The 26,458-nt window shown below is 31.3% G+C and overlaps 2 protein-coding genes across 2 annotated transcripts; both read right to left on the bottom strand.

Moving 5' to 3' along the window:
- Positions 1 to 830: 830 nt before the first annotated feature.
- On the bottom strand, positions 831 to 8,758 carry LOC108203733 (heat shock factor protein HSF8-like). Its single transcript, XM_017372864.2, has 2 exons — positions 8,495 to 8,758; positions 831 to 2,393 (listed from the first exon to the last, which is right to left on the bottom strand). The coding sequence occupies exons 1-2, from the start codon at positions 8,756 to 8,758 to the stop codon at positions 1,176 to 1,178; spliced, it is 1,482 nt and encodes a 493-aa protein (XP_017228353.2). The 3' UTR covers positions 831 to 1,175.
- Positions 8,759 to 17,053: 8,295 nt separating this feature from the next.
- LOC135151470 (heat shock factor protein HSF8-like) lies at positions 17,054 to 24,987 on the bottom strand. The gene is made up of 2 exons (XM_064089926.1): positions 24,724 to 24,987; positions 17,054 to 18,616 (listed from the first exon to the last, which is right to left on the bottom strand). The coding sequence occupies exons 1-2, from the start codon at positions 24,985 to 24,987 to the stop codon at positions 17,399 to 17,401; spliced, it is 1,482 nt and encodes a 493-aa protein (XP_063945996.1). The 3' UTR covers positions 17,054 to 17,398.
- Between the last annotated feature and the right edge of the window lie 1,471 nt (positions 24,988 to 26,458).

The following is a 26,458-nucleotide window of genomic DNA, read 5'->3' as shown; positions in this document are numbered from 1 at the left end:
ATATCCAAAACTAAAAAGGACAGTTTTTATTTTTGATATTTTTTCATCCAAAAATTCTAGAAAATTAGAAAATAGAACAGAGCTCTCCGAGAGGCGCCACCTAAACGCCCCATGCTTCTCCTTTATATAAGTATATTGGTGATTGGTCCCGTTTTGTAGGCCTTTCAATAGTTTTCCAGGAACATTCCAGAATTGGGTCCTTAATGGGCTAATTGGACTTTCACGCCTTACAGATATTCAAAAAATTCTTGAAAATTCTCTTACGGAGGTTGTATTCGATTGAGATTTTAATGGATTGTTTTAGTTTATGGATTTTAATGGAATGTATGTGATTTTGATTTTGTGCGGATCTTGATAAAATGTCACAAAGTTGATACGATTTAAGCACAATGCTTCAAAATCATATTGATTTTGGTGGAATTTCAAAAAACTTAAAATGCACGGAAGAATGCCACAAAATTCATCATTTTATGAAATTCAAAAAAAACCATCATATTTTAATGGATTTTAAACAATCCCAATTGAATACCATCAGATTTTAAAGCGTAATTTAAAATCTCAATTGAATACCATCAGATTTTGTATCATAATTTAAAATCCCAATTGAATATCTCAAGATTATAAATGCAAAAAAATGCTTTGAAATCCCAATCTAATACACCCCTCTTAATTTTATTTTTAATTTATTTTCCTAGTATTCTTGAGTGTTATAGGACTTATTGGGCCGGTTACATGAGCCTTTTGACAGGCTATTTCCGGTCATTTGACAACCGGGAGTTCAACCGGCTGGGGTTTCTTATATAAGAGTGGGGTTGGTTCCTCAACCTGGAAGCGGCAAAACAGCCCTTTCTGTGGCAAATATTATAGCAAGCTTTCTCACTCTTATGTCAGAAACATGAAATCATAGGGCAAAAACAGTTACTCACACAATGTACAATACAACCCAAAAAACCCAAATTTTAATGAGCTTTATGGTACTTGGTGTCAGCTTAAAAAAAGTAACCGAGGTCGAGAATTGTCACCAAACTCTAAAACTAAATTGGCTAATACCACTATTTTCTTGTGAGTGCAATGACCACAGTGTACACATTAGTATAGTCTGGCCCTGCCATATCATCATTGGTGTAGCCTCATATAATTCACACATGTACGATTTAAGTTCTAGGCAAAATAAATCAGACCTTTTTTGCATTTGATGACAGAAGCTCCATCTGTTCAGTAAGATCTTGCATCTGAAGCTTTGATTCCCCATTTTCCGAGGGTTGTGATGCAGCTGGTGGAGTTGATTCGATCTGTGTGGCATTTGTAGCTAATGGACTCGATAGGGAAAACTGCCCCCCTGAAGGATCAGTTAATTTTAGTATCTCATCAATCAAAGAGCTGTCCCACATGACATCAGAATCAGAATTGAAACTATCAATATCTAGGAACATGTTCTCATCCATAGTTGATGAGGTTGGATTCAGAAATATGCTGTTATCAACATTGGCTTCTCGAGCCACTTGTAAGCGAGGCTCATGCATAAGCATGTTTTTCAGAGAAAGATTGACGGCCGGCAACTCCTGCGAACCAACTAGGGGGGTTATCTCCGGAAATGGAGTCATTTTCACTGCATCAGAAGTGACACCTACCGGTAAAGACTGAATCTCTTCCGAAGGGCCAACAGCTGTAACACCTGTCACTAATGGCAAATCTGATATCCCTGAAGTCGGTGTCCCTCCAGACGTACAAAGGGGAGCCCTTCCATGATCTAATGCCTTGCATGACGATGTTACATCACCAAAATGAATACTATTGGTATTACCTGTCAAGGTTTCCAACTGAGGAGATGCATCCAACATCATACGACTGAACATTGCAGTTGAACCATCATTCATAAAAGGCTGGTATTTGACAATCTGCCCATCGGCAGGAGTGACTGGATGATCATCTGGAACAACATCTGGTTTAAGTCTTCTTTTTTTCTTGCCTTCAGTTATGAGCCTGCTGCTCTCATTTTGTTGCTGTACAAACTGTGCCAAAAATCCAGGGCTGTTCACAGCCTTTGACAGGAATGACATCATTTGTTGTTGCCTTTGTTCCATTCCATGAAGGCGTTGTACCATTGTTTGTAGATGTGTATCAGTTGTCTGCTGCTGCTGCCTCGACCTGACAAGCTCCTGCATAAGCACATTCTTGTCCCTCTTCAGCCTCTCAACCTCTTCCTCAAGGCCAAATTTACCAACTTCAACACACGCCCCAACTGTTGAGCTCTGTCCATGTGGCTGCTGAGGCTGTTTATTTTGAGCATGAGCCGGTTTACGACGTACAATGCTTTTTAGCAAATGCCTTTGGCCTCTTAAGAAACCCTCATTTGCGAACTCCCATCGGTCAGGATCAACCTTCCTGAACCCCTGGTTATTCACATAACCGCAACATAAGTTAGATATGATAATGTGTAAATAAATCGAATTTAAGAAATGTTCAATATAATCTAGTTACACTATATATTAAACAAGTATTTTCTTATGTTCTATCTGGTATTAAGTGAAAGCAATTAAGCTGCACAATGAAGTAAAACATGATAAAAACTTAACCTAAGGCTTTGTTACAACATACAACCAGAGTTTGAATTTAGTAGCAGGACGAGAGTGCAGGACAAACCTCTTGATGACTATATATACATATATAATGTATTATATTATCTAATAAATTTATCACAAATTATTTCAATGCTAAATGAAGTATACAAGTGATATTCAAAATTAAATATATTTCTAAAGTAAAAATTTTCCGTGGAATTTTCTCTTCCTCTATTACCAGTTAATTAAAATTCAACTAATAAATATTTAATTAAATATGACGTATAACTAATATGGGAAGAAAAAACATCAATAATAAATATAAATAATTAAATATATATTCTATCGAATAACATTTTACATCCCCGTGAGTTTTGAATTCATGCCAAAATATGATTTCAATCTCTCAATCGCAAGTAATCAATTTATATATGTTAGAGGTAATTAGAGGTCGAAGGTCAGACTTATTTCGAGTTTCAAGTTTGTGGCCAGACTTTCAGATTTCTAATTTAATGGCCAGACTGCGGTTTCGCGTTTTAAAACAATGGCTACCATTAATATCGACAATATGACAATATCGACATCAAATCTACATTACATGATTCAAAATAATCTGAAAGCCTGGCCACAAAATTGAAACTCAAAACTTAAGTCTGGCTATTAAATTGAAAATCTCGAAGTCTGTCCGTATTTTTAAAAGGAACTGAAGTTTGACCATTAAATTGGAAATATGAAAGTCTGGCCCTGAAATTGAAACTCGGTTTAAAGTCTGCCCATCAACGTGTAATTTACTCTATCTGATATTTACACGCCCACTCCTTCTAATTGTTTAAGCTTATTTTATATGAATGTATCATTCAATTATTTATATTTCCAAACTTTCCACATGTAATAAGTTTTAGTATTATAAAAATTCACCCACTCTTTAAAATTTATCAATTAAATATCGATAGACCTCAACACTTCATTCACTTTTTTTTGTAAGTGTTTCTTCTTCTCTGCGCTCAACTCAGTTATAAATAAATGGGAGAAACATATAGAGTATTTATTCGCAGATTTGCTCCTTTCCTTTTATTTAGATTTGTAAACACAATCTGTAACAATAATTATAGGTTTTCCATTTGTGTTAAATTAACCTATTCCCCGTTTAAACTAGTTTATTTGCATAATTATGTAAGAAAAAATAATTCATAAATTTTAATATACAACTTCGTCACATACAATAAAACTTACTAATAAATAAGAAATGAGGAGAGTTTTTCAGGTAAAAACTCATTATTAAACAGGAAAGTAATCTTTCAGTTTTATTTCTTTTGTCAGGAGTAATCGTTCAATTTGAAAATTCTAAAGAATCCAAAATTATCTCAAGCAACGTGAAACTATATATGACGTATTTTAATTTGTGGATGTGTCTGTATATGATCCATTATATAATATATTATATAGGTGATACTATTATCATTTGGAAAAAGTATTATGACACCTACCATCTTCCGTTTTAGAAAAAATGCTATGTTTACCCTTAAAAAATTGCCAAGATAACCAGATTTTAATTCAAATTGACAAAAATAATCATTCTGAAAATGGCAGTCAAATGTATCTGTGTTGGTCCACCCTAAATGTAGATCTCAAAACCAAAATTAATTTCAGAGTATACAGACGTTTTTAAGAAAAGATTCCAAACAAGGATGAGGTGCACATCAGATATCCATTGGTAGTGCACCAGCTGGTGTGGAGTCCTCAGGATCCATCGATTTTAGTATCTCAGCGACCGAAGAGCTGCCCCAGATTAAATTTGATCCAGGGGAGAAACTGTCAATACCAGGTGTATAGATAGGGTTCACAGCCTTTAGGAAGGACATCATTTCTTGGTGTCTTTGCTCCTTTCCATCAAGGCGTTGTATTATTGATTCTAATTGTGTATCAGTTGTCTAAGCCTTCTTGTTCAACTCGGCGACCTCCTGCTTGAGCACATTATTAATGTCTCGGCGACCTCCAGCTTGAGCACATAATTATTAATGTCTGTCTTGCTCTCAATCGCAAGTAATCAATTTATATATGTTAGATTAAATTGCAGGTCGCTCGCCAGACTTTATACCGAGTTTCAAGTTTGTGGCCAGACTTTCAGATTTCCAATTTAATGGCCGCACTTCAATTTCGCGTTTCAAAACGATGGCTTCCTTAATATTGACAATATCGAAATCAAATCTACATTACAAAAATCAAAATAATCTGAAAGTCTGGCCACAAAATTGAAACTCAGAACTTAAGTCTGGCCATTATATTGGAAGTCTGGAAGTCGGTCCTTATTTTTTAAACACGAAACTGAAGTTTGACCATTAAATTGAAAATCAGAATGTCTGGCCATGAAATTGAAACTCATTATAAAGTCCGGCCATCAACATGTAAAATACTCTATATGTTATTTACTCGCCCACTCCTACTAATTGTTTAAGTTTTTTAATGAATGTATCATTCAATTATTTATATTTCGAAACTTTTCAACATGTGATAAATTTAATAATATAAAAATTCTCACTCACTCTTTAAAATTTATCAACTAAATATCGATAGACCTTATCACTTTATTCACTTTTTCTTTTCTTTTTACTATTTTATACGTGTTTCTTCATCTCTGTGCTCAACTCAGTTATAAACAAATGGGAAAAACATATAGAGTATTTATTCGTAGATGTACTCCTTTCCTTTTATTTAGATTTGTAAACACAATATGTAACAATAATTATAGGTTCTCCATCTGTGTTAGATTAACCTATTTCTTGTTTAAACTAGTTTATTTGCATAATTATGTAAGAAAAAATAATTCATAAATTTTTAGTATACAACGTCACGTACAATAAAACTTACTATTATATAAGAAATGAGGAGAGTTTCAGGTAAAAACTCATTATTAAACATGAAAGTAATCGTTCAGTTTGAGAATGCTAGAGAATCTAAAATTATCCCAATTAACGACGTGAAACTATATAAAACGTATTTTAATTTGTGGACGTGTATGTATACGATCCATCATATAATATATTATATAGGTGATACTATTATCATTTGGAAAAAGTATTATGACAACTACCATTTTCTGTTTTAAAAAACACTTAGATTAGATAATTAGAATGACTATGCTAACATGCTATGTTTGCTTTAAAAGAATGTCAACATAACCAGATTTTGATTCAAATTGACAAAAATAATCATTCTTAAAAGGACATTCGAATGTATCTGTGATAGTCCACCCTAAATGTGGATCTTAGAACCAAAATTAATTTCATAGTACAGATGTTTTAAAGAAAAGGTTCCAAACAAAGATGAGGTGCACATCAGATATCTATTGGTACTGCAGCTTCTGGGGTGGAGTCCTCAGGATCCATCGATTTTATCCTCTCATCGAAGAGCTGCCCCAGATTAAATCTGAACCAGGGGAGAAACTGTCAATACCAGGTTCATAGTCAGGGTTCACAGCCTTTAGGAAGGACATAATTCCTTGGTCTCTTTGCTCGATTCCAGTAAGGCGTTGTGTATAGATTCCAACTGTGTAACAGTTGTATGCGCCTTCTTGTTCAACACAACAACCTCCTGCTTGAGGACATTATTAAAGTCTCTATCGAGACCTTCAATATCTTCCTCCACGACAGGTTTACCACCTTGAGCAGATGTCTCAACTGTTGAGCTCTCTTTATGTGCATGATGTGGCTGTTGGTTTCGCCTATGATTAGATTCACGACGTTCAATGCTACTGAGCAAATGCCTTTGGCCTTTTACGAAACCCTCGTTTGTGAACTCCAACAAGTGAGGATCAGCCCTCTTAAATCCCTGCAGGTTGTTCAAATAACACGAAATAGATTAGAAATACTAAGGTGAAAACTGATCATATTTGATTAGTAGCAAATATCAACATCATTTAACTACACAATATGTAAGACATGCATTTATTTTTGTGGATCACGCCTTATTCTCGAGTGAAAAGCCATTTTGCAGCACAGGGATGTAAAAGATTATAGACGAAACTGTTGATGAGATAATCTAGCAAATAAGAAACAGGGACTAAATTCAAGTTCTTGGTTGCTACTTTTACACTCAGAATCACACGGAGTTGTGCCGAATTTTGTTAACTTTGTTGATAGGACATCTTTGAGAAACAATATATATATGAACAAAACAATAACAAAGATAACTTGCTTGAATAAATGCTTGAAAATTCACTAGGGCATAAACGAGCCCAGTCGAGTCAATTTTAGGCTCGAATTTGACTAAATAACTTGGACTCGAGTTCGATTGAGCCATAATTTTATGCTTGCAACAACAATGCCAACCAAACATGATCTAAAATGATCTATGGCTAATTTTGGTGTATAATGTTGAAAAATGCTTATGGTTTGAACAAGCCCCTACATTTCTCTCAATAATTGATGAAATCTCTCTTTTTAGGTAATGTACCAGTTTATGTCACACTTTTGGATAATCCCTTGATCTATTTATTTGATTTTCTCTACTGAACTAAATAGAATATTGAATAAATATAAACTAAAAATTTGAATTTTTATTTTCCTTCTGATAAGAAGCTAGGCATAGGTGCGTGTGATGCATATTTTGGACACAATAAAAACAAGACTCAAGTCAAAAGAAAAAATAAATTAAAGACTATAGTTAAAACAACAAGGTAGCTATTAGCTGCAACAAATGGAATTATGTGAATACTGAAATTGGCAAATATTTTTTGTATCAAAATTAACTCTATATATAGCACATATTGGAGAGGCAAATACATATAAAAGTATTATAACATTTTAAGTATTATTCAAATAAGTCTTAGCTTAAGAAATATTCTATTATATAAGAAAATTGCATTTTTCGGGTTATTAATTAACATGACTGTATGAGGTAATTTCTAACATGTGTGGATCATTTACTTATCTATTTGTTACTACCTCTATATTTTTTATACGACCCTTTTGACTTTGGCACGAACTTTTAGGTGGGGTGACCGGATAGTAAAAATTATTATTTTTAATTGATTTTTTTTGTGAATTAAAATTTTGATTACATATTTTTTTTCAGAAAAAGAAGATTATAAAAATAATACTTTTAACTACCCAGTCAAAGTACTAAAAATATGTGCCAAAAAGTCAAACGTCATATATTAAAAACAAAGGGAGTGGCTTTTTCCTTTTCATTTCACACCTTTTTAAATAAAGGAAAAGGTATATGGAATTAAATCAAAAGTATTCTTTAGATAAGATTATATATTCTTTCATTCTTGAAATCCACGTATATTTGATTCAAAATTTTAAGTATGTATAAGAATCTTTAGATATTCAATTAAGATTTTAAATTATCCTAAAAATCTGATGATATTCAATCAGGATTTTAAATTATACTTACAAATCTGGTGGTATTCAATTAGGAGAGATTTTTAAATTTTATGCCTAAATTCTAATAATTCTACATCAACTGAATGATATTGTATTGAGAATTTGCTAGACTTCACATGAAACCAAAAGCACTAACAATCCATTAAAATTCATATATTATCATTAATCCATTAAAATCTAGATTGCATACACACTCTATATCTCAACATTTAATTAGCAAGTTCTTAGATGACATAAAATAGATAAGAAAAATATAACTAATTTAGCCCGTTTAAGGCTGTAATGACAATAGTAAGAAAGAAATTAATCAAAAAGCAACCTAAATTGATATGTAGTCAAGAACATAAACAAACAACTCCAAATGTCCAAAGTTCATGTATCTTTTGTTAAATTGTTAATCAATTTTCATGAATATTATTAAAACTATTTACCCCGGTCAAAAAGATTAAACATCAAATAAATATACTCACACACACACACAGAAAAACGCTCGAATAAGGAACAATCAAAAGAAATGTAGAGAATATAGAAAAAGAAATGACGTACATAAAAATTCAACTGGCGGATGAAGCTTGTAATTTTATTGTGCTTGAAGCACTTTGGCAAAATGTCTCTTTCGAATTCCTCTGGATCCTTCACAACGAAGCTATTATTCATTGGGCCCCAACATATAACTCTATCGGTGGTAGAATCATCAACCATATCATATAATTTCTTAATAAAAGGGTTCACTTTCTTTTTTAACAATGAAGATGGAACTACAATTGAATCACCATTGTTGGACAAATCAATTTTACCTTCAGTCGCCATATGAAGAAAGTATAAGCTTTTCAAAATTTAAGGATGGTCTATTTGACTAGAATTTAAGTGAGAATTGAAATGATAGGTATTGGAGACTAGATTTTATAACCCTGAGTTTAGAGTCAAAATATATATTGTAAATACGGAGAATGGGCTAGGAAAAGGCCCGTTTTTGCTGATGACGAGGCGAAAGCATGATTTTAAAACTTTACAAATATTATGACTCCCCACAAGATGAATCAAACTAAATTGTATGAAGGTTTTGAATATAAATATTATATATATATATATATATATATATATATATATATACATACATATATATATATATATAGAGTCCTACTCCAATAGAAAATACTTGAATAGAAACTAAATAGAAACCAATGCGATTTAGTAGAATGATACGGGTTTTGGGATCGGGGATGGACCCCGAGATGGGCCTAGACAGGATCTAAGTGGGGCCTAATAGGGCCAGGTCGGGGCCTAGTGGGACCATGGTGGGTCAAGGTTTGGCTCTTTAAGGACTGTCTGGAGCCTGTCCAGGGCCTGTGAGGAGCCTTGGTGAGGCCCTAGCGGGCCCGAGTTGGATTGAATAGGGAGAGGGTGGGCCCTAGGTGGGTGATTACATATAAGGGGTGGGTGAGGTCATAATTCAACGAAGAGATGTATTAAGAGTCCCTGAACTCAGAAATCCTTTTTTTTTGACAGAAATACGATATGATCCATTGTACGCCGCAATATATATATATATATATATATATGAGAAAGATCCTAATAAAACTCAGTTTATCAAGAAAACCGGGAAACCCGCTTAATCACCGTTGATTTTATAATCATAATATAAATTATGATTTATCAAAAAATCAATCAAATCTAATTCTTAAGAGCATCTCCAACCATTCAAAACCTTTAGCTAAAAAGTGAGTTGGCATTCCAAATATAAAAAATTTAGCCAACCTGTTGAAAAAAGCGTACTCCAACCACGTGAACCTGTTGTCTATAATTTTAGCCAACCTCCTATGGATGGCTATATTTGTCGAACCTCTACAGGTATGTAAGAAATCTGTAGGATGATTGCATATCATTTATTACCATATCAAACTCATATATATATATTCTATTTTAACAAACTAAAATATTAATAACATTCTATTTTTAAATTATAGCCAACCAATATAGCCACTACCATTGAAGTACAATGTCTTACCGGTTCAGCAAATTTTACTAATATCTTACAGGTTCAATTTAGCCAACGATTATAGCCAACGCCGTTGGAGATGCTCTAAGGGATATTATAGTAATCTTCTACATATATTTAATGCAGTCACTCAGTAATATATTTAATGCATTCAATCAGTAATATATTTAATGCCTTTAATAAGTACATTTAATAAGATTTGCAGTTAATTGATTTTCTTTTCTATATTATCCATATCTCAATCATTCAATCAGTATTTAATTTGAATTTCAAATTTTAAATTTTAAACTTGTCGTAGGTAGGAGATTTCTCAGCGGAATCCGATAAAATATTTTCTCATTTAATTATATGATAGGTATTTCAGTTTAAGGGTAATGGAATTCCGTTAAGTGTTTACATTCACAAGAATAAGATTTAACAAGATTTCATTAAGTGTTTTGATGCAGATTTTGTTGATGAAAATTATATATAAAAATTAAAATCTTTCACTCGTATTTTCTATTAAATGTTTTTCTGAAAATAAATATTTAAAAATTTTAAACTTAATAAGGTCTTAATACTCATCGATATGAATTATATTTTTCACATGTAGAAAATCACTCAATAGAATTCGGTCAAAAGAATATCACTCAAAGAAATTATTAAAAATATTAGAACAATCAAAAGAATATCATAAGGTAAATAATTCATACAATTAGAAAAATCTCAAATTTTAAAAGAATCTTACATGGCACAAATATTTCTTATTAATCATAAAAAATATCTTAGAGAATCTTTTCAAAATTTATTATTTAAGATAGTATTTTAAAGAATCTTTAGATAAGATTGTTTTTTTTGTCGTAGGTAGGAGATCTCAACGGAATCCGAAAAATATTTTCTCATTTAACTATAGGAGAGGTAATTCAGTTTAAATGTAATTGGATTTCTTCAAGTGTTCATATTCATACTAATAAGATTTAACCATTCGTTATGTGTTTTGATGCATATTTTTATGCAGATTCTTTTGATGAAAATTATATATAAAAATTAGTGCTTTTCACTCGTATTATTCTATTAAATGTTTTTCTGAAAATAAATATTTAAAAATTTGAAATTTAATAAGGTCTTAATACTCATTGATATGAATTATACTTTTCACATGTAGGGAATCACTCAATGGAATTCGGTCAAAAGAATATCGCTCAATGCAATTATTAAAAATATTAGAATAGTCAAAAAAATATCACAAGGTAAATAATTTATACAAGAAAAATCTCAAATTTTAAAAGAATCTTACATGGCACAAATATTTATTATTAATCATAAAAAATATCTTAGAGAGTCTTTTGATATTTATTTTTTAGTATAGTATTTTAAAAATATCTTAGAGAATATTTTGATATTTGATAATAAAAAGTAAGATTCTTTAATACATTCATTTAAAGACTTTTTATATTTAGATATTTCACATATTTTAATATGAATTATTTGAGAATTTTATTATTTAAAAATTAATATTCTTCAAAATGTTCGCTTTAATATAAGTCTCCTTGACGAATAATTCGAGTTAAGATTCTGATAAGTGTTCATTTGTGCATTCATTTACAAGGTATCTAATATAATATAAAAATAATATCATAATTTGTTATTATAGATAATTTTATAGTAGTGTTCCCGTAAATATTAGATATTTTTAAGATATAAATAACAGAATAATATGATAAAGGAGTTATGATAATATGATATTACACATAATTTATTCATAATTATTGTACATGGATAGATTATGTTGAAATGACAAATTGTTGAAAATGATATAATTTTGATCCAATTTTGTTATTAATCTTGATATTCTAATAAATGTTCACTCAAATATGTAGAATAATATATATTAGAATCTTTAAATTGATATTTTATGAAATTTATATTACTTTAAAATGTTCCCTCAAATATTATAGATTAATACATTGTAGAATTTTTAAATATTTATTTACGAAGTTGAATTAAAAAATTTATTATAATATATAGTTTTTTTTGAGAAATATTATAATATATAGTTAATAAAGAGATTCTTTACACTACTCGTTCAATTATTTTTGAAATGAGGGTTCTCAAAAGTGTTGTTCCCATATTTAAATTTTATATTAAAAGCAAAAGATAATTAAAGAACTTGAGTCATTGTATATAATTTTTAGTAAATTTGTAATATTAATATTATAATATTAATTACTAGAATCTTAATTAATTATCACTTAACTAAATAAATTATGATAATTCAAATTTTAATTTATTTAAAAAGAACACATAATAAATCATATATGATCAACAAACGGAACACCTAACAACTTCAAATTAAGTTATAATTTTACTAATATCAATCTTATAATCATATGTTGAGATTCTAGTAGATGTTTGATATTGGATTCTAGCAAAGAATCATTGAATAGAAATTGATTTGAATGAATATTTTAAATCAAGTTCTACAAGATCCTACTACTTGTTTTTACTATATGATATGATAGGTGTCCTTGTAATCAAACATATTTGTTAAACATTTTAAAAAATGTTTTAAATAAAAAATTAATATATTATTTTTGGCTTGGATTTTTAGATTCTCCTATGTATTTGATATTGGGTTCTAACAAAACAAATAAATCAATTTAAAATTTTAAATAGAAAAGAATTGGTAACTTAATTGAGAACTTATTTATATTTTCTATGATTTTTTTTAAAAATAAATTAAATTTCCAATAACTATTCTAATATCATGATTAATATCACGATTCTTTTCAATAACTATTCTAATATTACGATTCTTTTAACTACAATAAAAACTAATGGATATGGTTAAATATTTTTGTCCTGCATTTCCGATAATATTCTTGTCTTGCATTTCGAGTAATATTCTACAAACTACATGAATATTATCCCAAGAATCTATTTTATAAACTACATGAATATTATCGGAAATGCATGACAAAGAATATTTAATCATGTCCATTAATTGACATATTATTTTAACGGTAGATCTTGTAGTCTCTAAGATCTTGTATTCTTATCCTGCATTTCTAGTAATGTATTATTAATATTCTTGTCCTGCATTTATTGTTTCGGTTTTAATTCAAAACTATCTTAATAATTTAGACTATTTTTGTTCTGCATTTCTAGATATGTAATATTAATAATTTGTCCCACATATTTGTGATATATCCGAGTGTTATTTTGTTTTGCAACAAATTCAATTCATTGCAAGATAATGACAATGAGTTCAATGCCAATCATAGCAATGTCCAACTACATCTTTATTTTGTATGCAATTATTATTTTTATTTGTTAGGATTCGGTGATTGAACACCAATATTATGTAATTATTATTTTATGTTATGCAGGATTTAGACTTTTTTCTTGTGGTAAGAAATGGATGGCTGTGATTAAGTTTCTAAAACCTCCACAAAAATCAGTCTCCATAGAACTTTTCTTTTGTGAAGTATGTTCAACAAATATCATGTATTCATTAAAATTGTTGAAGATCATCTATGTTTCATAAATATATAATGTATGTTCTGCAAGTTGAACAATGTCCTGCAAACTAAATATATTTCGTAGAATATAACATTTTATAATGTTCTACATGCGAAACTTATATGATATTCAAGATTTTAAAGTGAAATAATGATTTTGTACAACATGATGTGCAAAACTATACGTTTTGCAATGTTTTTATGCAATATTTCGCTTGCAGAACATAAGTGGTCTCCACGGTCTCCAATATAAGTGGTCTCCATAGAACTTTACTATATATATATTTATATATATATATGTATATATATATATATGTATATATATATATGTGTATATATATATATATATATATATATATATAGTCTTACTCCAATACAAACTACTAAATACATCCTTAAATGCGAACTAATGCTTTTAAGAGTATGGAGAGGTTTGTGGACACCAAGAATGGACCCCTAGGTGGGGCTTGGCAAGGCCTGCTGTGGGCCTAGTTGTGAGGGTTAGAGCTCTCTATATAGACATATCAAGTTTTAGATATTGATTTGGAGTAGGTGTTTGCATTGGAGATATGATAGAATTGATCATTTATCATTATCCTAAGTTGTTGATGGTTGTCTAGGACTCTAGATAGTCATCTCTGAAGAGTTACAATCTGTCTAGAACTCTTAAGTTCATTCTTCTTGATAGATTAATAGTTAGACTAGATACGGATTTAAACAGGGTTGAGGGCACATGTCCTGAGGTTTCACAACCTACGTATCTCAAATGTGGATGTCCAACGGGCTTTTAGCCTATATTAATTAATTACGCAATTAATTAATAAATTACAAGTATGGGCCTTTTAAATGGGCTTTATTCCTTTTAGGCCTTACAATAAATCGAAACACAATTAGGATTTGGTCCCCAACTTTGGATAAGTGCCGTAGAAATATTTCAAAAGTTTTAGAGTCCTTGCATGGTTTCCAGAGCCTTATATATGACTTTCGGAGCCTTATATATGACTTTATGAGCCTTTTACATGAATTTTCGAGCCTTCTTTATTGCACATCAAGTAATTTTATCAATATTTATTACAAATATAGTGCTCGAAAGCATTCTCATATCTTTTAGGGGATTAATTCCATTTTTATTGAAATTTTTCATGATTTAATATAAAATTTTAGAATATTTATAAGCCTTTAAATAATTTTCTGAAATATAATTCTAATGTTCTAAGATTATTAGAACATTAGAATTTTTAATTTTCAGCTACTATTCGACCTCGGTCGAATAAGCCTTCCATGTACCCCATATCAAATTTGTTTCGGGTTACACCTTCAGGTCTATTCGACCTTAAACGATATCTAACATCCTGAAATCTTAGGCGCCGAGGCCGAACGACCTATGAACCTGATATTGTGCTTTTGTTCAATCTCAAACGAGATCAAATAGAAGCATGTTGTGATGTCCAGGTCGATTATTATGTCGACCTTACTTGCTGAGTTAAATTTGACATTGAATGAGGTCGAATAGAATATTCTTTGGATGGCCAGGTTAAAAGACCTGAGGACCTCAGTTCAGGGTTTCATTCGACCTCGAACGTGGTCGAATAGAGGCCCTTTAGGACGTCCAAGTGTGAGCCAGACGCGCCCGGGGTTCACTTCACGGTATGTCAAACAACTTGTGGGTCTCGATTCAACACCGAATTTGATCTCAAATGAGGTTGAATATGGACCCTCCAGATTGAATATCTTTTTTATTTTAATATTTAATTTGCTACTTCCGGCTTTTTGAGGGTCATTTCTTAATAGGCTATTTTTGGCCTATTAGATGATAAATTAGTTGAAAAACCGCGCGTTGCGGTGGCCTATAAAAATTATATTGATAATTTAAAATTAATATTTGTAGAGTGAAAAAGAAAATACCTAAGATTATATCTGTAATTAATCCGAACACTAATCATTTGTTGCATGAATAATATTTTCATGTATACAAAGTGAACATAAAAATTAACAACACCAAACATGTCCGATAAAGAAAACAAATATTATAAAAAATAACCAGCAAACATGTATCAATAACAGTTAATTTATTGATTTTTTCATCCATTAATATCATATACAAGCTATATTGTTCTCCGGTGTTTCGATTTGTCGACTCTCACATCCGACAAACTCTTACTCTCGTTAACCAATCATCTTTTCGCCATTGAAAACATCTAGTATAGTGTAACTCATTATTGTATTAGATGGGGAAGACAAATAAGTTAAAAAAAATTGTGTGCGTTAAATTTTAGGGTTGATTTGAGAAAAAGACCGGCTTATAAAAAATTCTTTTGGTTTTTGATATACACTTTTTCCAAAAATATGAGATAGTTTCAAATTTTGATTTGATTTTGATATTTTGGAAAAGGTAGTTTTGAAACTTTCTTTCAATATATCCGAAACTAAAAAAGATATTTTTTAATTTTGATATTTTTTCATCCAAAAATTCCAGAAAATTAGAAAATATCATAAATCCTTTTGGTTTTTGATATACACCTTTTTCAAAAATATGATGATAGTTTCAAATTCTGATGTGATTTTGATATTTTGAAAAAGTTAGTTCTGAAACTTTCTTCCAATATATCCGAAACTAAAAAAGATAATTTTTATTTTTGATATTTTTCAATCAAAAATTTCAGAAAATTAGAAAAATAGAACAGAGCTCTATGAGAGACGCCACCTAAACGCCCCATGCTTCTCCTTTATATAAGTTCTGAAACTTTCTTCTAATTCTGAAATGTTATTCGAATATATCCAAAACTAAAAAGGACAGTTTTTATTTTTGATATTTTTTCATCCAAAAATTCTAGAGAATTAGAAAAATAGAACAGAGCTCTCCGAGAGGCGCCACCTAAACGCCCCATGCTTCTCCTTTATATAAGTATTTTGATGATTGGTCCCGTTTGTTAGGCCTTTCAATAGTTTTCCAGGAACATTCCAGAATTGGGTCCTTAATGGGCTAATTGGACTTTCACGCCTTACAGATATTCAAAAAATTCTTGAAAATTCTCTTACGGAGGTGTATTCGATTGAGATTTTAATTGATTGTTTTTAGTTTATGGATTTTAATGGAATGTATGTGATTTTGATTTTGTGCGGATTCTTGATAAAATGTCACAAAGTTGATACGATTTAAGCACAATGCTTCAAAATCATATTGATTTTGGTGGAATTTCAAAAAACTTAAAATGCACGGAAGAATGCCACAAAATTCATCATTTTATGAAATTCAAAAAAAACCATCAAATTTTAATGGATTTTAAACAATCCTAATTGAATACCATCAGATTTTAAAGCGTAATTTAAAATCTCAATTGAATACCATCAGATTTTGTATCATAATTTAAAATCCCAATTGAATATCTCAAGATTATAAATGCAAAAAATTGCTTTGAAATCCCAATCTAATACACCCCTCTTAATTTTATTTTTAATTTATTTTCCTAGTATTCTTGAGTGTTATAGGACTTATTGGGCCGGTTACATGAGCCTTTTGACAGGCTATTTCCGGTCATTTGACAACCGGGAGTTCAACCGGCTGGGGTTTCTTATATAAGAGTGGGGTTGGTTCCTCAACCTGGAAGCGGCAAAACAGCCCTTTCTGTGGCAAATATTATAGCAAGCTTTCTCACTCTTATGTCAGAAACATGAAATCATAGGGCAAAAACAGTTACTCACACAATGTACAATACAACCCAAAAAACCCAAATTTTAATGAGCTTTATGGTACTTGGTGTCAGCTTAAAAAAAGTAACCGAGGTCGAGAATTGTCACCAAACTCTAAAACTAAATTGGCTAATACCACTATTTTCTTGTGAGTGCAATGACCACAGTGTACACATTAGTATAGTCTGGCCCTGCCATATCATCATTGGTGTAGCCTCATATAATTCACACATGTACGATTTAAGTTCTAGGCAAAATAAATCAGACCTTTTTTGCATTTGATGACAGAAGCTCCATCTGTTCAGTAAGATCTTGCATCTGAAGCTTTGATTCCCCATTTTCCGAGGGTTGTGATGCAGCTGGTGGAGTTGATTCGATCTGTGTGGCATTTGTAGCTAATGGACTCGATAGGGAAAACTGCCCCCCTGAAGGATCAGTTAATTTTAGTATCTCATCAATCAAAGAGCTGTCCCACATGACATCAGAATCAGAATTGAAACTATCAATATCTAGGAACATGTTCTCATCCATAGTTGATGAGGTTGGATTCAGAAATATGCTGTTATCAACATTGGCTTCTCGAGCCACTTGTAAGCGAGGCTCATGCATAAGCATGTTTTTCAGAGAAAGATTGACGGCCGGCAACTCCTGCGAACCAACTAGGGGGGTTATCTCCGGAAATGGAGTCATTTTCACTGCATCAGAAGTGACACCTACCGGTAAAGACTGAATCTCTTCCGAAGGGCCAACAGCTGTAACACCTGTCACTAATGGCAAATCTGATATCCCTGAAGTCGGTGTCCCTCCAGACGTACAAAGGGGAGCCCTTCCATGATCTAATGCCTTGCATGACGATGTTACATCACCAAAATGAATACTATTGGTATTACCTGTCAAGGTTTCCAACTGAGGAGATGCATCCAACATCATACGACTGAACATTGCAGTTGAACCATCATTCATAAAAGGCTGGTATTTGACAATCTGCCCATCGGCAGGAGTGACTGGATGATCATCTGGAACAACATCTGGTTTAAGTCTTCTTTTTTTCTTGCCTTCAGTTATGAGCCTGCTGCTCTCATTTTGTTGCTGTACAAACTGTGCCAAAAATCCAGGGCTGTTCACAGCCTTTGACAGGAATGACATCATTTGTTGTTGCCTTTGTTCCATTCCATGAAGGCGTTGTACCATTGTTTGTAGATGTGTATCAGTTGTCTGCTGCTGCTGCCTCCACCTGACAAGCTCCTGCATAAGCACATTCTTGTCCCTCTTCAGCCTCTCAACCTCTTCCTCAAGGCCAAATTTACCAACTTCAACACACGCCCCAACTGTTGAGCTCTGTCCATTTGGCTGCTGAGGCTGTTTATTTTGAGCATGAGCCGGTTTACGACGTACAATGCTTTTTAGCAAATGCCTTTGGCCTCTTAAGAAACCCTCATTTGCGAACTCCCATCGGTCAGGATCAACCTTCCTGAACCCCTGGTTATTCACATAACCGCAACATAAGTTAGATATGATAATGTGTAAATAAATCGAATTTAAGAAATGTTCAATATAATCTAGTTACACTATATATTAAACAAGTATTTTCTTATGTTCTATCTGGTATTAAGTGAAAGCAATTAAGCTGCACAATGAAGTAAAACATGATAAAAACTTAACCTAAGGCTTTTGTTACAACATACAACCAGAGTTTGAATTTAGTAGCAGGACGAGAGTGCAGGACAAACCTCTTGATGACTATATATACATATATAATGTATTATATTATCTAATAAATTTATCACAAATTATTTCAATGCTAAATGAAGTATACAAGTGATATTCAAAATTAAATATATTTCTAAAGTAAAAATTTTCCGTGGAATTTTCTCTTCCTCTATTACCGGTTAATTAAAATTCAACTAATAAATATTTAATTAAATATGACGTATAACTAATATGGGAAGAAAAAACATCAATAATAAATATAAATAATTAAATATATATTCTATCGAATAACATTTTACATCCCCGTGAGTTTTGAATTCATGCCAAAATATGATTTCAATCTCTCAATCGCAAGTAATCAATTTATATATGTTAGAGGTAATTAGAGGTCGAAGGTCAGACTTATTTCGAGTTTCAAGTTTGTGGCCAGACTTTCAGATTTCTAATTTAATGGCCAGACTGCGGTTTCGCGTTTTAAAACAATGGCTACCATTAATATCGACAATATGACAATATCGACATCAAATCTACATTACATGATTCAAAATAATCTGAAAGCCTGGCCACAAAATTGAAACTCAAAACTTAAGTCTGGCTATTAAATTGAAAATCTCGAAGTCTGTCCGTATTTTTAAAAGGAACTGAAGTTTGACCATTAAATTGGAAATATGAAAGTCTGGCCCTGAAATTGAAACTCGGTATAAAGTCTGCCCATCAACATGTAATTTACTCTATCTGATATTTACACGCCCACTCCTTCTAATTGTTTAAGCTTATTTTTATGAATGTATCATTCAATTATTTATATTTCCAAACTTTCCACATGTAATAAGTTTTAGTATTATAAAAATTCACCCACTCTTTAAAATTTATCAATTAAATATCGATAGACCTCAACACTTCATTCACTTTTTTTTGTAAGTGTTTCTTCTTCTCTGCGCTCAACTCAGTTATAAATAAATGGGAGAAACATATAGAGTATTTATTCGCAGATTTGCTCCTTTCCTTTTATTTAGATTTGTAAACACAATCTGTAACAATAATTATAGGTTTTCCATTTGTGTTAAATTAACCTATTCCCCGTTTAAACTAGTTTATTTGCATAATTATGTAAGAAAAAATAATTCATAAATTTTTAATATACAACTTCGTCACATACAATAAAACTTACTAATAAATAAGAAATGAGGAGAGTTTTTCAGGTAAAAACTCATTATTAAACAGGAAAGTAATCTTTCAGTTTTATTTCTTTTGTCAGGAGTAATCGTTCAATTTGAAAATTCTAAAGAATCCAAAATTATCTCAAGCAACGTGAAACTATATATGACGTATTTTAATTTGTGGATGTGTCTGTATATGATCCATTATATAATATATTATATAGGTGATACTATTATCATTTGGAAAAAGTATTATGACACCTACCATCTTCCGTTTTAGAAAAAATGCTATGTTTACCCTTAAAAAATTGCCAAGATAACCAGATTTTAATTCAAATTGACAAAAATAATCATTCTGAAAATGGCAGTCAAATGTATCTGTGTTGGTCCACCCTAAATGTAGATCTCAAAACCAAAATTAATTTCAGAGTATACAGACGTTTTTAAGAAAAGATTCCAAACAAGGATGAGGTGCACATCAGATATCCATTGGTAGTGCACCAGCTGGTGTGGAGTCCTCAGGATCCATCGATTTTAGTATCTCAGCGACCGAAGAGCTGCCCCAGATTAAATTTGATCCAGGGGAGAAACTGTCAATACCAGGTGTATAGATAGGGTTCACAGCCTTTAGGAAGGACATCATTTCTTGGTGTCTTTGCTCCTTTCCATCAAGGCGTTGTATTATTGATTCTAATTGTGTATCAGTTGTCTAAGCCTTCTTGTTCAACTCGGCGACCTCCTGCTTGAGCACATTATTAATGTCTCGGCGACCTCCAGCTTGAGCACATAATTATTAATGTCTGTCTTGCTCTCAATCGCAAGTAATCAATTTATATATGTTAGATTAAATTGCAGGTCGCTCGCCAGACTTTATACCGAGTTTCAAGTTTGTGGCCAGACTTTCAGATTTCCAATTTAATGGCCGCACTTCAATTTCGCGTTTCAAAACGATGGCTTCCTTAATATTGACAATATCGAAATCAAATCTACATTACAAAAATCAAAATAATCTGAAAGTCTGGCCACAAAATTGAAACTCAGAACTTAAGTCTGGCCATTATATTGGAAGTCTGGAAGTCGGTCCTTATTTTTTAAACACGAAACTGAAGTTTGACCATTAAATTGAAAATCAGAATGTCTGGCCATGAAATTGAAACTCATTATAAAGTCCGGCCATCAACATGTAAAATACTCTATATGTTATTTACTCGCCCACTCCTACTAATTGTTTAAGTTTTTTTAATGAATGTATCATTCAATTATTTATATTTCGAAACTTTTCAACATGTGATAAATTTTAATAATATAAAAATTCTCACTCACTCTTTAAAATTTATCAACTAAATATCGATAGACCTTATCACTTTATTCACTTTTTCTTTTCTTTTTACTATTTTATACGTGTTTCTTCATCTCTGTGCTCAACTCAGTTATAAACAAATGGGAAAAACATATAGAGTATTTATTCGTAGATGTACTCCTTTCCTTTTATTTAGATTTGTAAACACAATATGTAACAATAATTATAGGTTCTCCATCTGTGTTAGATTAACCTATTTCTTGTTTAAACTAGTTTATTTGCATAATTATGTAAGAAAAAATAATTCATAAATTTTTAGTATACAACGTCACGTACAATAAAACTTACTATTATATAAGAAATGAGGAGAGTTTCAGGTAAAAACTCATTATTAAACATGAAAGTAATCGTTCAGTTTGAGAATGCTAGAGAATCTAAAATTATCCCAATTAACGACGTGAAACTATATAAAACGTATTTTAATTTGTGGACGTGTATGTATACGATCCATCATATAATATATTATATAGGTGATACTATTATCATTTGGAAAAAGTATTATGACAACTACCATTTTCTGTTTTAAAAAACACTTAGATTAGATAATTAGAATGACTATGCTAACATGCTATGTTTGCTTTAAAAGAATGTCAACATAACCAGATTTTGATTCAAATTGACAAAAATAATCATTCTTAAAAGGACATTCGAATGTATCTGTGATAGTCCACCCTAAATGTGGATCTTAGAACCAAAATTAATTTCATAGTACAGATGTTTTAAAGAAAAGGTTCCAAACAAAGATGAGGTGCACATCAGATATCTATTGGTACTGCAGCTTCTGGGGTGGAGTCCTCAGGATCCATCGATTTTATCCTCTCATCGAAGAGCTGCCCCAGATTAAATCTGAACCAGGGGAGAAACTGTCAATACCAGGTTCATAGTCAGGGTTCACAGCCTTTAGGAAGGACATAATTCCTTGGTCTCTTTGCTCGATTCCAGTAAGGCGTTGTGTTATAGATTCCAACTGTGTAACAGTTGTATGCGCCTTCTTGTTCAACACAACAACCTCCTGCTTGAGGACATTATTAAAGTCTCTATCGAGACCTTCAATATCTTCCTCCACGACAGGTTTACCACCTTGAGCAGATGTCTCAACTGTTGAGCTCTCTTTATGTGCATGATGTGGCTGTTGGTTTCGCCTATGATTAGATTCACGACGTTCAATGCTACTGAGCAAATGCCTTTGGCCTTTTACGAAACCCTCGTTTGTGAACTCCAACAAGTGAGGATCAGCCCTCTTAAATCCCTGCAGGTTGTTCAAATAACACGAAATAGATTAGAAATACTAAGGTGAAAACTGATCATATTTGATTAGTAGCAAATATCAACATCATTTAACTACACAATATGTAAGACATGCATTTATTTTTGTGGATCACGCCTTATTCTCGAGTGAAAAGCCATTTTGCAGCACAGGGATGTAAAAGATTATAGACGAAACTGTTGATGAGATAATCTAGCAAATAAGAAACAGGGACTAAATTCAAGTTCTTGGTTGCTACTTTTACACTCAGAATCACACGGAGTTGTGCCGAATTTTGTTAACTTTGTTGATAGGACATCTTTGAGAAACAATATATATATGAACAAAACAATAACAAAGATAACTTGCTTGAATAAATGCTTGAAAATTCACTAGGGCATAAACGAGCCCAGTCGAGTCAATTTTAGGCTCGAATTTGACTAAATAACTTGGACTCGAGTTCGATTGAGCCATAATTTTATGCTTGCAACAACAATGCCAACCAAACATGATCTAAAATGATCTATGGCTAATTTTGGTGTATAATGTTGAAAAATGCTTATGGTTTGAACAAGCCCCTACATTTCTCTCAATAATTGATGAAATCTCTCTTTTTAGGTAATGTACCAGTTTATGTCACACTTTTGGATAATCCCTTGATCTATTTATTTGATTTTCTCTACTGAACTAAATAGAATATTGAATAAATATAAACTAAAAATTTGAATTTTTATTTTCCTTCTGATAAGAAGCTAGGCATAGGTGCGTGTGATGCATATTTTGGACACAATAAAAACAAGACTCAAGTCAAAAGAAAAAATAAATTAAAGACTATAGTTAAAACAACAAGGTAGCTATTAGCTGCAACAAATGGAATTATGTGAATACTGAAATTGGCAAATATTTTTTGTATCAAAATTAACTCTATATATAGCACATATTGGAGAGGCAAATACATATAAAAGTATTATAACATTTTAAGTATTATTCAAATAAGTCTTAGCTTGAGAAATATTCTATTATATAAGAAAATTGCATTTTTCGGGTTATTAATTAACATGACTGTATGAGGTAATTTCTAACATGTGTGGATCATTTACTTATCTATTTGTTACTACCTCTATATTTTTTATACGACCCTTTTGACTTTGGCACGAACTTTTAGGTGGGGTGACCGGATAGTAAAAATTATTATTTTTAATTGATTTTTTTTTGTGAATTAAAATTTTGATTACATTTTTTTTTTCAGAAAAAGAAGATTATAAAAATAATACTTTTAACTACCCAGTCAAAGTACTAAAATATATGTGCCAAAAAGTCAAACGTCATATATTAAAAACAAAGGGAGTGGCTTTTTCCTTTTCATTTCACACCTTTTTAAATAAAGGAAAAGGTATATGGAATTAAAATCAAAAGTATTCTTTAGATAAGATTATATATTCTTTCATTCTTGAAATCCACGTATATTTGATTCAAAATTTTAAGTATGTATAAGAATCTTTAGATATTCAATTAAGATTTTAAATTATCCTAAAAATCTGATGATATTCAATCAGGATTTTAAATTATACTTACAAATCTGGTGGTATTCAATTAGGAGAGATTTTTAAATTTTATGCCTAAATTCTAATAATTCTACATCAACTGAATGATATTGTATTGAGAATTTGCTAGACTTCACATGAAACCAAAAGCACTAACAATCCATTAAAATCATATATTATCATTAATCCATTAAAATCTAGATTGCATACACACTCTATATCTCAACACTTAATTAGCAAGTTCTTAGATGACATAAAATAGATAAGAAAAATATAACTAATTTAGCCCGTTTAAGGCTGTAATGACAATAGTAAGAAAGAAATTAATCAAAAAGCAACCTAAATTGATATGTAGTCAAGAACATAAACAAACAACTCCAAATGTCCAAAGTTCATGTATCTTTTGTTAAATTGTTAATCAATTTTCATGAATATTATTAAAACTATTTACCCCGGTCAAAAAGATTAAACATCAAATAAATATACTCACACACACACACAGAAAAACGCTCGAATAAGGAACAATCAAAAGAAATGTAGAGAATATAGAAAAAGAAATGACGTACATAAAAATTCAACTGGCGGATGAAGCTTGTAATTTTATTGTGCTTGAAGCACTTTGGCAAAATGTCTCTTTCGAATTCCTCTGGATCCTTCACAACGAAGCTATTATTCATTGGGCCCCAACATATAACTCTATCGGTGGTAGAATCATCAACCATATCATATAATTTCTTAATAAAAGGGTTCACTTTCTTTTTTAACAATGAAGATGGAACCACAATTGAATCACCATTGTTGGACAAATCAATTTTACCTTCAGTCGCCATATGAAGAAAGTATAAGCTTTTCAAAATTTAAGGATGGTCTATTTGACTAGAATTTAAGTGAGAATTGAAATGATAGGTATTGGAGACTAGATTTTATAACCCTGAGTTTAGAGTCAAAATATATATTGTAAATACGGAGAATGGGCTAGGAAAAGGCCCGTTTTTGCTGATGACGAGGCGAAAGCATGATTTTAAAACTTTACAAATATTATGACTCCCCACAAGATGAATCAAACTAAATTGTATGAAGGTTTTGAATATAAATATTATATATATATATATATATATAAATATATATATATATATATATATATATATATATATATATATATATATATATATAGAGTACTACTCCAAAAGAAAATACTTGAATAGAAACTAAATAGAAACCAATGCGATTTAGTAGAATGATACGGATTTTGGGATCGGGGATGGACCCCGAGATGGGCCTAGACAGGATCTAAGTGGGGCCTAATAGGGCCAGGTCGGGGCCTAGTGGGACCATGGTGGGTCAAGGTTTGGCTCTTTAAGACTGTCTGGAGCCTGTCCAGGGCCTGTGAGGAGCCTTGGCGAGGCCCTAGAGGGCCCGAGGTGGATTGAATAGGGGAGAGGGTGGGCCCTAGGTGGGTGATTACATATAAGGGGTGGGTGAGGTCATTTAGGTATAGTATATATATATATATATATATATATATATATATATATATATATATATATATATATATATGAGAAAGATCCTAAGAAAACTCAGCTTATCAAGAAAACCGGGAAACCCGCTTAATCACCGTTGATTTTATAATCATAATATAAATTATGATTTATCAAAAAATCAATCAAATCTAATTCTTAAGAGCATCTCCAACCATACAAAACCTTTAGCTAAAAAGTGAGTTGGCATTCCAAATATAAAAATTTAGCCAACCTGTTGAAAAAAGCGTACTCCAACCACGTGAACCTGTTGTCTATAATTTTAGCCAACCTCCTATGGATGGCTATATTTGTCGAACCTCTACAGGTATGTAAGAAATCTGTAGGATGATTGCATATCATTTATTACCACATCAAACTCATATATATATATATTCTATTTTAACAAACTAAAATATTAATAACATTCTATTTTTAAATTATAGCCAACCAATATAGCCACTACCATTGAAGTACAATGTCTTACCGGTTCAGCAAATTTTACTTAATATCTTACAGGTTCAATTTAGCCAACGATTATAGCCAACGCCGTTGGAGATGCTCTAAGGGATATTATAGTAATCTTCTACATATATTTAATGCATTCAATCAGTAATATATTTAATGCATTCAATCAGTAATATATTTAATGCATTTAATAAGTACATTTAATAAGATTTGCAATTAATTGATTTTCTTTTCTATATTATCCATATCTCAATCATTCAATCAGTATTTAATTTGAATTTCAAATTTTAAATTTTAAACTTGTCGTAGGTAGGAG

The sequence above is a fragment of the Daucus carota genome, chromosome 3 (assembly GCF_001625215.2).
Source record: "Daucus carota subsp. sativus chromosome 3, DH1 v3.0, whole genome shotgun sequence".
NCBI classification, from domain to species: Eukaryota; Viridiplantae; Streptophyta; class Magnoliopsida; order Apiales; family Apiaceae; genus Daucus; species Daucus carota.
Note: the sequence above shows the minus strand (reverse complement) of the source record. Positions and strands in the feature narration are given on the sequence as shown.